The following is a 12,013-nucleotide window of genomic DNA, read 5'->3' as shown; positions in this document are numbered from 1 at the left end:
AGTCAAGTCTTTTTAAATTTTTTAAGAATTAATCATTTATATAATATATAAGATTTATGTGAATATTTAATTTATTTGCAAAAATTAATATACATACAGTATATAGCTAATATCTCTACACATAAATTTGCTCTCCGAACGAATTCTAAATTTTGGTATATTATGTATTACCAAATCGCTCAATTTCATAGGTGGTGTTTTATTCCACGCTTTCACATGTACGTTACAAAGTATCGTATTTGGAAACTCCGATGGCTGTGCGTAAATAATATTATGCATATAATTTAGTGGATCAAATAATTTCCCAACAGAAGTTATATGCATATTCATAATGATGCTCCATTTAATGCCGAAGAAGGTAAACTGGTTATCTGTAATAGCAATGTTAAAAGTTCTGATTGCTGTAAACGACGAGATTCGTGATTTGTAGAAACGTACGTTATGTAAAGTGTCGAACAATAAAACTACTTCAAAACCAAGTGAAAATATTTATCACTTCAGTTACTGTTAAATTGAATCTTCCGTTAACTGTAGACCTCACAATTTCTTGAATGTTTCTATTTAATATACTGAAATACAGTTCTTCGAATTATACATGAGTTATATGTATTATAATATACATATGTGAGGTGTGTACGGAAGTTGAGAATGAATGCATTGAAGAAAGGAGCGAGAGGTATATTCTTCTATCATAGAGCAGTGAGTGACTGTAATGGCTTGCCTTTGGAGGGAAGTGCAATAGATTGAATGAATTGATTAGATATATGACATGAATGATGTATCCTTCGATAAGTCACTAGTTCCCTGGTGGTCTCGTGTAATAATAATAACATACAGTGATCTCTGTCAAATGACTGTTGAATGGGTTAGTTCACTAACTAATGTAATGCAACACCATGTAATTTACCTTCAGTTTATCAAGTTATCCATCCCTTCAGGTATTCACCTGGAAAATTGCCTTCCTGTTTTAAGATTATTGAGTGATATGACACTTCCTGTTGGTTTGACATGATTCCTCAAGGAAGATTGTTAACCATACACAGAGGGATGGGTTTGCAAAATAAAATTGCACTCTATAAAGAAGACTGGCTTGCTGAAAGCGAAGTACAAGGGTGGGCTGAAAAGTTCTTGGCCTCGAGCATAGATGGCAGCACTATCGGCAAGATTTTTTTTTTTCAAAGTCGGTACATCTGTCCTAAGCATCCGTGTGACATTGCAAGTCATTCTATAATGTTTGTTTTATACAGGTGTCTGAAACGAAAGTTTTGTTTGTATCCCTTGAAATTGATAAAATTGAATATCGTGCAGTTATAAAATTCTTTGTAAAAGAAAGTTTAATGCCAAAAGGAATTCATTCGAAGTTCAGAAAAGTTTGAACGTGGCTGTGCCAGCCTTTAAGATGATCCATGTGAAGGACATCCAAAAAGTGTAACAACACCAGAAATCATTGATCAAGTGTATTGGATGACCGGCTAGTCAAACTGCGTGAAATTGCTGAGACTATAGGCATTTCAAAAGAACGTGTAGGATACATTTTGCATGAAGAATTGCAAATGAAAAAGCTTTGTGCAAGATGGGTGCCATGCTTGCTCACAGCAAATCAAAAACTCACTCGCATGAAAATCTCTGACCAGTGTTTGGAGCGTTTTAACAAGAATAAAAGTGATTTTGTGTGTCGATTTATTACTATGGATGAGAGTTGGATTCGCCATTACACACTAGAATCCAAACAGCAATCAAAACAGTGGACAGAAGCCGGTTGTTCCGCACCAGAGAAGACGAAGTCGCTTCCATCAGCAGCACAGGTCATGGCATCGGTGTTTTGGGATGCTAAAGGCATTTTGTTTATTAATTATCTTGAAAAGGATAAAACAATAACCAGGGAATATTATTCTGATCTTTTAACCAGACTAGACAAAATGAATTGTTGGAACATCCACCCTATTCTCCAGATTTGGCTCCCTCTGACTGCTATCTGTTCCCAAAATTAAACTCTTCCTCGCTGGTCAGCATTTTTCTTGAAATCAAGAGGTGATTGCAGCTGTAGAGGGGGGTATTTTGCAGATCTTACTGAGAACCACTACTGGGACTGGATAATGCCGCTGGAGCATTGCTGGAATAAATGTATTAGTCTTAATGGAGATTATGTTGAAAATAGAAATAATTTTGAAATTATAAATTCATATTTTCATTGTTAAGCCGAGAACTTGTTAGAGCACCCTCGTAAGTTGCTGAGACTAAGAGGAGAGAGATTGACCAGTGCTGCATCAGAGCAATCTGTACTTAAGCCATTGTTAACTTGTATAGCAATGATACTGGGAAATATATATATATATATATATATATAATCAACTGTTTGCTGATGGTGTTTAGCGAGGAGGAATCAAAACCCTTCAGATTGACTTGAACTGACTGGGTATATGGACAAATGATAATGAATGTCAGTTCATTATTACCAGATGTAAGGTTATGCATTTCAGAGGACATTGCAAGTAGATTATTATAGTAATGGGAATTTGCTGCATGTAGTCAATTCAGCTAGTATTTAGGATTATATTGTATAGGTATGTGAAAATTTAGTAGACTCGAAGCTGGGATTGTTTAAGCTTGCATTGGAAAACCTGTACTGTAAGAGAATCTGGGCTACTGTGTGAAGATATGGTCACTTGAATTCTGAGTAGATGATTGAAAAGATCTAGTGTTAGGTAGCCAAGATTATTACTAGCTTATGGAATTGCACGTATTAGGACACACTGAGAAAATTTGATCTTCAAAGTTTGAGGAATAGATGGAAGAAAGGTGGCATGATAAAAACATACAAGACAGTGAGGGCTCATAAAGTATAGAAACAAGTCAGATATTGCAGTCATGGTTGGTGAAGGTAGAATTTTATGGATTCCTGTAAAAGGTCTACGAGTACTTCCCTTCATGAGTGGGAATAACATGAAAAATATTCACACACATGTGCAGTACAGAATTAGTGTACATATCATCATCATCAAATTCCTGATATATACCCTCAAGGGGTATACAGAATATGATAGTACTACATGAAAAATTTACATCAATACTAACTTCCATCTACAATTTTCCTCTAAATCATTCTGTTACCTGTCAAGACTCATTAGTCTTGACTCATTGTTACCTGTCAAGACTCATCAATAACATTATCAAATCTTATATTTCTATCTTCTAAGGCACTTTTTACTGTATCAATCCACCTATATCTTAGTCTTCCTCTGGGTCTTTTTTTCCTGCAACCTGGCAGAAAACACTTGTTTTGCTAATATTTCCTCTTCCATTCTGTTTAAGTGACCATACCACCTGAGATTAGCTCTGCTAACACATTCCTGGAAGCTGACAGCAGCAAGTTCTTTCTTAATATCCTTGTTTTTAATATGGTATTGTAATTGATGCCATCTGTTCATGCCTCTAATCTTTCTGAGGACTTTCATATCTACAGTCTCTAGTCTTTGGTCAAGTGTTTTATTTCTGACCAAGCTGTCAGATACTTAAGTTAAAACTGGCTTGAATACTGTCTTGTATACAGCTAATTTAGTATTTTGGCTAATTTCTCTCTTATTCCATATAAACTTATTCAGTTGACTGCTTACCATACCAGCTTTGTTGATTCTGTTATCTATTTCCATATTTAATTTACCATCGTCACTAAAAATTGTGCCTAAGTAGCTGAAATGTTTTACTTGTTGTATAGGTTCTCCATTAACAATGCAGTTAATATTTTCAATGTTTCTGCTTATTTTCATTGTCTTTGTCTTTTTATTGCTGACCTTCATACCATATCTATTACAACAGCTATTCAATTTAGTCAGAAAATCTTGCAGACTTGTAGCAGATTTATTTAGAAGTATAACATCGTCTGCATAAAGCAAAGAGCTGAGATTAACATCTCCAATTTTGATATCAGATTTAATATCACTTTCCTTCATAATGTGATCCATATAGATAAAGAATAACAGAGGGGATAATGTACATCCTTGTCTCACACCAGATTTAACATTAAACCATCTTCCTGTACTTCCTTCAATTCTAACTGCTGACTTGCAACTGAAATAAAGACTAAGTATTGCTTGATATAATGCCCCATTGACACCATATAACTGTATCGTATTGAATAGCTTCTCTCTTGGCACCTTGTCATATGCCTTTTCCAGATCTACGAAACTTAAATATAGATCTTTGTTATGTTCCCATGATTTCTCAAAAATCTGTCATAGAGGTGGAAATCTGATCCTGACAACCTCTGTTTGGACTGAATCCAGCTTTTCTTCACCAAGCTTGTCTTCCACAATCCTTCTCAACCGTTTCTCATGTATACTTGAGAAATAATTAAGAAATAAAAAAAATAAGAAAAAGAAAAAAGTAAGAAATATATCTTACCGGGAACACTCAGTAGAGAAATACCTCTGTAATTCTCACATTCAGTTTTATTTCCCTTTTTATATATGGGTACTATGAGAGCTCTACCCCAATCATCTGGAATTCGTTCCTCTGTCCAGGCCTTCTGAATTATACAGTGCAGCCACTGTAAGACTTTTATACGAATATCATCTACTCATGCCAGGGCCGGTGCTAGCCTGGACGTCACCCGCCTGCAAAGCTAAAATGGGCGCTCCCAAACAAATGGCAATTTATTTATTTATTTTTATTTTTGTCATAATCATATGGAAAGAATTTACAAGAATTTTTTGTAAATTTGTAACTTTTTCTAACTGTAAATTTGCAGCATTTATATTGACTTACCTAATTATTATTACTTAATTCATTTACAAAAATTTAAAGAAAGAATGAAACTTCATACTAACACTTCGAAACGGTGTCCACCTTGTAGTGACGCCTGCCTGTAATGCAGGTCTTGCAGGTTTGCTTCTGCCTCTCTGACTCCTGCTACCTTTCCACATTTCAGGTTTTTGATGGCTTTTTCTACTTCAAGTATGGATATGTATTCCTGACTCTATGCCGGTCAGTGTTTTTTACCACTGTGCTGTCATCACTGCTCGTTTCATTTAGCAATTTTTCGAAGTAATTACTCCATACTTCTAGGATATCTTTTTCTCCTGTTTTCATGTCACCTTTATCATCTCTTCCTTTTATAGCACTCTTTCCTTCATTTCTGAGCTTCTTCAACAACCTCCAGAATATCTTGCCACCTTCTTGATATTTAGTTTCTATGTTCTTACTAAAATCTTCCCATGACTTGTTTAGCCAGTTTTACACTGTATTTAGCTTTCTTACATTTGTCTCTGTATTCTCTAAGAGCACAAGCTGACTTATTTGCCAGGAACTTTTGATATGCTTTCTTCTTTTCCTTTACTGCCTCTTTAACTTTCCGTGTCCACTATGGGGTTCTAATTTTTCTATCCTTGCAGGCAACTTCACCACATGCCTCTCTAGCTGAATCAATCAGGGTTTTCTTCATGGCTTTCCACTGAATCTCCAAGGTTTGGTTCCTGTCCTCAAACTCTTTCATTTTTTCTTCAATAATCTTTGTGTATTTTAGTCTACAGTTCACATCTGAGAGCTGCTCAACTTCTTTTATTCGCTTTAAAACTTTCTTACATGTTATTCTTTTCAATATGAAATTCAATTTTATCCTGCTCCAAAATAAAAAATGATGTACAACATGATAGTGTACATATTTTTATCTTATTTTATTTATTGTTATTTTATTTTGCTTGGAAGATATTGTTTACTAAGTCGTTAAAATGCACTAGCTGCTTTAATTTTAATATTTAAAATTTTTGGATACTTTTCTTTTAAATATAGTTTTAAGTTAAGTTATAAAAGGTATATATACAGGGTGGCCATAAAATAACTTTCCCTCTTTGGAGGCATCTGTAGCTAAAACCAATAAACTGAATGAGACGAAATTTTATATTGAGACTTTTCAAGGCATGGGGAAATGATTTCCATGAAAAAAAATATTTAGTACCAAAAGTCGCTGATAGGTGAAATTTTTGCCGCTGGTTTTGATGAAAGCAGTCAAATATTTACAGTAAACTCAGGTAAAAAGGATTATGCAAATTTTATTGCGAGTACGTGATATATGCTCGTCTTGATAATAACCCCAGCGATTGACGACACCAGTTTGTGTCATTGTTCGCGAGGAATGCAGTATTTCTTAATGGTGAATATACAACATCAGGAAAAGAAATAAACAAGTATGGAATTTATTTAAAATAAACTGTGTTTTACGTGGTCAATTATAATCGGTTTTGAACTAGTGACATTGAATTAAGAACTTAATAATGAAATAATAACTGCAGTACTTAAAGGTTTAAGGCCCAACATATCCTAATTGTTGAAAGTTTGGCTTTCATGACCAATTAGGATATGTTGGCTCAAACAGAGCCAAATGATGCAGCAGGCGAATAGTGTTTATCAGAACTTTTCATTTGATGATGATCCAGCACCACCAATTCCACTTAAAAAGGGATTAGGAATGTTCACACAGTTATTCGAATGACTGACGAATTGTGCTCAGTTTGCGTCCTACCTTGGCTCAGCATGCTTTACTTGTTAAGTTGTTTTACCTTAAACACTGCAATGCCGTAGCGGCCTTTCGGGAATTTAGAAGGCTTCATAATATGCGTACAGGTCCTATGTCAGCTGTAGCACTGAGAGCTGCAGCTGTTTCAAATAACTTGACAAAAAAGTGACACAAAAAAAGGCGTATCATTTTATATTATAGAGTAGATATTAAGCAGTATTTTAATAAAGAAATCAAGAATAGTAAAATAATTACAAAAAAGCACTGACATAACATAAAGTATTACACTTGTTAATATTAATAGTTTTTTTTTTTTTAAATTACTTGGTCAGTTTATAGTTAATGCAAAACAGTTAATTCCCACAAACACACACATAAGATAAATAGTAGGTAAGCAGAAAGTTTACAACACTGGATCTTGCACATTGCAGGCATTGGCAAGTAGCCATAGTAAGCATTCAGAACATCTCATAACAGTGAATTATTGAAACATTTTAAGCAATCCCAAATGAGCACAGGCTGTTATGGAAATGTTAATTACATTTGAAAATCTTATTCAAATGAATAGCAAAAGTAAAAAGAACTCCAGTGAAGTGGGAAAGACATTGAGTGAAATGATGACACTTAAAATTTTAAAGCATTTAATCTGCTGATGGATGATACTGAAGCAGAAGATAGCACCAAAATACTTAAACTTAAAAGATAAAAGTATTAAAAAACTATATAAAAGTTCATAAAAGTATGAAGTTGAAATTATCTTTATAAAGTAAACATATTAAATTTCAGTGATGAATTTAATCAAAATGCATTTGACATAAGGAATTTATGCCACATTTTCTCAGTTTAATTAGTTATGTTACTTAATATTGCAACCAGTGAGCAGTGAAGATGTTTAAGGGTATTTCAATAGAGAAACTTAAAGATTTAAATGTTTTTCACTAATCATCAGACCTCCATGAAATCCTAAGACTCGTCATGGGAGTGCCTACTGTCGCACATAGTTTACCATACTGTGCCTTAAATGCATTTACTGTCTCAGCAATCGCCACACTCTCAGTCAGTTCATTCCAGTTGTCCGCCCCTGTTCATGTGAAAACCAGCTTATTCCCCCCTCACACACACACACCACCACTACCACCTTCATACCTACATTCTTGTACAGCTTTCAGAGATGGCCTCCTGACCACTCCTATCTTCTTCCATTCCATGAAAAACCTCATCTATATTGATCTGGTAACAAGTTACATCTTAGGTTTAGGTATGCTGATCATTACTATTAATAACATATTCCCGGAGATATCTCTGTAACAGAGATGAAATAACCGAACAATTAAATCTGTTGTTTAATTATTTCAACTCGGTTACAGAGACATCATCTCCAGGAATATGTTATTAATAGTAATAACACACAATAATAAGTGGAAAAAATTAGACTATTTTAAGCAAGTCCTATGAGGGGGATGCACTTTATGGGTGATGTTGGCTAACCTTAGCTGTTGGGTGGGAGGTCTAAGAATGAAAGTTTAACACAACTATATTTATTTTGATTAGGCTAGTGTTTTAAATCTGCTAATTCTAAAAAAGTGTCTTTCAAATTCGTATTTGTTGTGATGAAGCATAATAGTTTTTTCCCATCAATCCCATGCAAGATATCTAAAGCATAATCAGCTAGACTTGACTGACTATGGCTGTGACAACGGGGTATTTCCTGTGTGTTCGCCAAGGCAGATCTCCCAGTATGACCATCATATGAGTTGCAAGTACAAGGAGCCTTGTAAATACCTGGAACAGACAGGGGAGAAAGTAGATCCTTAGGAGAGCAAAGAAGGGAAGCCAGTTTCAAATGTGGTTTGAAAATAAAGCAGATATTATATTTCTTTGACGTCCTGGCTTTTTTTTTTTCTTCCGAATTGCTCCAGATGTTGGGAATAGTAATGGCATTACTGTAATCTTTATGTGAGGAGGTAGAAGGGACAAATAATTTGTAGATCTTTTTTTGCATTGTAAACACTGTATAGGGAGAAGGTTAAGTTAGGAGAAACAGAGGGTGGAACAGAGGTTAGAGGCTCTGTTGATAAGAGTTTTGATAATACCACATTGCTGAGAAGGGGAAATTATGGTCAAGTTTATGTATGCATCTATCTGTGTGGGTGGGTTTTCTGTATTTGGGTGCTGTTGGCAGACATGGTTAGAGTATCTTAAAAAAAGGCAAGCTATTGTTATTTTCTTTTTCTATAGTGAACTGGATTGTGAGGTGCTGGCTTTAATAAATACATACCTTCTAACAACTATGGTCAGCCAGGTCTAGCTGACCATGTCTTAGATACCTTGTACAGGATCAGATTTAAAAAAAAAAAAAAAAAAAAACTACTATGCTTCACAGCAAATATAAACTTGAAATACTCTTTTTAGAATCAGCAGCAGATTTTTTTTTTTTTTTTAAAAACCTAATCTAAATTAATATGATTGTGTTAAACTTTCCAAGATTTGAGAAACTTTAATACTTGGACCTCCTGCCCAATAGCTAAAACTAGCCAACAGCATCTATAGAGGGGTGCCTCTCATACAACTCTAGGCTTAAAATGGTCTAATTTCTTCCACGTATTGTAATTTTAATGGTGTATTACTGAAGATATCTCTGTGACAAAGATGAAATATCAGGTCGATTAAACTTACTGTTTAATTATTGCTCTATGCTGTATTCATTCCATTTCATTATGACTGGTAATAGTGCCTTAGCAGCTTATCTGTCTCATTCACATCCTCATATTCACCAGACTCTGCAAACTGAATTCCTCCTGTCTTCATACTCAACATTTCAGAGACCAACAGTCACCTAATCTCTGGACCCTTTCCATCCTTTCAAAACCAGGTGACCAAATCTCTGTACAGTAATCCATATGCAGCCTGATCAGAGCCTTATACAGTGGAACCATAAGTAACATCCATACTTCTACACATCAGTATCCTCTGCCTCACTGGAATCTGACTCATTTGACCTTTCAGCCAATCTATTTAAGTCCTTTTGCAAGGCTACAACATTTGCTCTACTTCTTGTAGTTCTTCCCAACTTTGTGTCATCTGCAAACACCTGCTTATCACCATTCAGATTTTTCCTAATATCATTAACATGCAAGTTAAACAGCAACAGACCCTTGCAGGCCATCAATAATAACTTTCTTTTTTTTGGGATATTGCCCCCCCACCACCACAATACACAACTTGCTGATACCTATCAGACAACCATTCTCCAATCTGATGCACTAATCTACTATCTAATCCCATCCTTTCCAATTTAATATACAACTGTGTATTCATTTCTTTGGTCCACTGCATTTGTCACCTTGTCATAAAAAAGTAGATTGCTTGAAACGATGATCCTCCTTTAGTAAACCAGTGTTGTCCTTCAAAGAGAATACTGCTATTATCAACACAGTTCTGAATTTTGGTTCTGATTAATCTTTCTGACACTTTAACCAGAACTTCAGATCCAGACATACAAATTGGCCTATAACTTTCAGCTTTAATATTTTCACCTCCCTTATAAAGTGAAACAATTTTCTCGCTTTCACTCCTTTGAAACTTGGTCCAATCTAAGACCCATGTTAAAAAAAGGTATATCTATGTTATTAATTGCCTGGAAACATTGCCTCAGAATATGATGAGATATATTATCAAGCCCTAACGCCTTATTCATGTTTCAAGTTTACTACCTTTTTATCCTTCTGACAGCAACAAAAAATGTAAAGCTAGAGACTGAATGGTGGGTGGGGGGGTCACTTGCAAAGTGATTACTCTATCAATGAGTTATCACTTTTTCCAACTCATATTGTCAATGTGTTGATGAAATGAAAGAAAATAATCAAAGGAACATCTTTGATTCTTAAGAGCATCTTTTATACATATATCAAATACTTTATATTCTTAAGTTTGCTTATAATTGCCTTTGATAACAATTTATCATTGTTTAATATTAAGGTGTTGTTTAAGCACTACTTTATGTTATTTTGTTAGATACTTGCATTTTTCAGTGACTGGATGTATACTTTTTTAAAATTTTAAAGTGAACTGCACTGTGTTACCTTACAAAATAAGGGAAAAGAAATAATAAAATGAAGAAACATCAGAGCTGTATAAATGTGTTTTGTTATGCTTTGCTAGTTAATATCAACCAGTCATAACACTGGAATCAATTCAGGAAGCACCAGAAAATCCAACATGATTAAAATTTATGTGATCAGAAATAATCTTCTGACACATAATGGAGCAATTTTATTTTAAGCATGACTCTTGGGGAGTGGTGGAGTAACAGACTTGATGCAGGAGTTAGTAACTTAACAGGAGTCATCAGATTTGTGCTAAAGGTATGAAAGAAGTGATTTTTTATAATGAAGGAAAAAATTTCAGATGAAAGTGATAAAATAATAGCCAGTGAGTAAGCCAAGACTATTAGTGTAAGACATCAATATACACACTAGAATTAGACCATTGCTTATGTTAAGCATCACGAGAAGTGATCTAGTTTTACAATTAGAAAAAGAAAAAAGTTGATTGAAAGTTTAGAGAGGGGGGAAAAGTAATGATTCACTACTGTATAGTAGAGAAATAATCATGAGATCACTAGCATTTTGTAGGTCGCTAATGATATCCAAAAAAAAGCCATCTTATTAGGAAAAAAGTATAGTTAGGTATAGTTATGGTTTAATATGCCTGTTAAATTAGAAAACTTTGGAATTAAGGTCATGGATGACCTGCTGTAGTGAAATAGTTGGATCACCATTTCTTAGTCTCTTGCATGCAGTTTTAACCATGGGGAAAAAGGCAGTTGTAATCAGTCAGAAAATGCTTTATATTCTTTGAGGAAAGTTTATATATACAGGGGGTGTTTTAAAAAGAATGACCTGATTTCAAATAATTATATTTAATATTGAAAATGTGGTACAGTTACAAAATAAATTACCAAGTATGAAGTAAGGCCTAAAGTTTCACTCGCCACAATTACAAATGCTCAACGTGCCCTCCACCTGCTGCATGGACAACATCAAGCCGATAGCTGAATTCATCGGGACATTCTTTTTGAAACACCCTGTATATATATATATATATGTTAAAGATACCAAGCAATTTTAAACTTACTGTGTGTGTGTGTGTGTGTGTGTAAATGTTTTGAGGACAAATGAACTCTTTAGGACACATCTTGTGTAAAGAGTGCACACAAGAACAGGCAGCTTGAATGACTTGGTTTTGAGTTTCCTAAATAAGTGGATATACCTTCAATAGACAGATGGTGGAATAAAGTATTCCAGCCAGTGCCAGAAAAGTAATTGAATCTAGTCAGCCTTCTTATGTCTTCACTTAGTGCAAAGCAGATAGACAATGTGTGGTCATCTGAGTAGTAATTGTAGTGATTGAATGAAGAGGATCACATGGTAAAAGAAAATTGGCAGATTTAGTTGTTCAGTTAGGCTTAAAAGCTGTTAAAGTTAGATCAAATTCCACCCT

General features: G+C 34.6%; 1 protein-coding gene across 1 annotated transcript in view; it reads left to right on the top strand.

Annotated features, from left to right (window-relative positions):
- Positions 1-222: 222 nt before the first annotated feature.
- Surf1 (surfeit locus protein 1) overlaps positions 223-12,013 on the top strand; it is a 152,456-nt gene continuing 140,665 nt past the window's right edge. Inside the window, exon 1 of the mRNA XM_090401424.1 lies at positions 223-358. Coding sequence (XP_090257550.1) covers positions 332-358 — 27 coding nt within the window. The 5' untranslated portion in view covers positions 223-331. The remainder of the gene's footprint in view (positions 359-12,013) is intronic.

The sequence above is a fragment of the Typopeltis vanoorti genome, chromosome 12 (genome assembly GCF_054136105.1).
Source record: "Typopeltis vanoorti isolate ZY-2024b chromosome 12, IOZ_Tvanoo_1.0, whole genome shotgun sequence".
NCBI lineage: Eukaryota > Metazoa > Arthropoda > Arachnida > Uropygi > Thelyphonidae > Typopeltis > Typopeltis vanoorti.
This window is presented reverse-complemented; position numbering and strand designations above follow the sequence as displayed.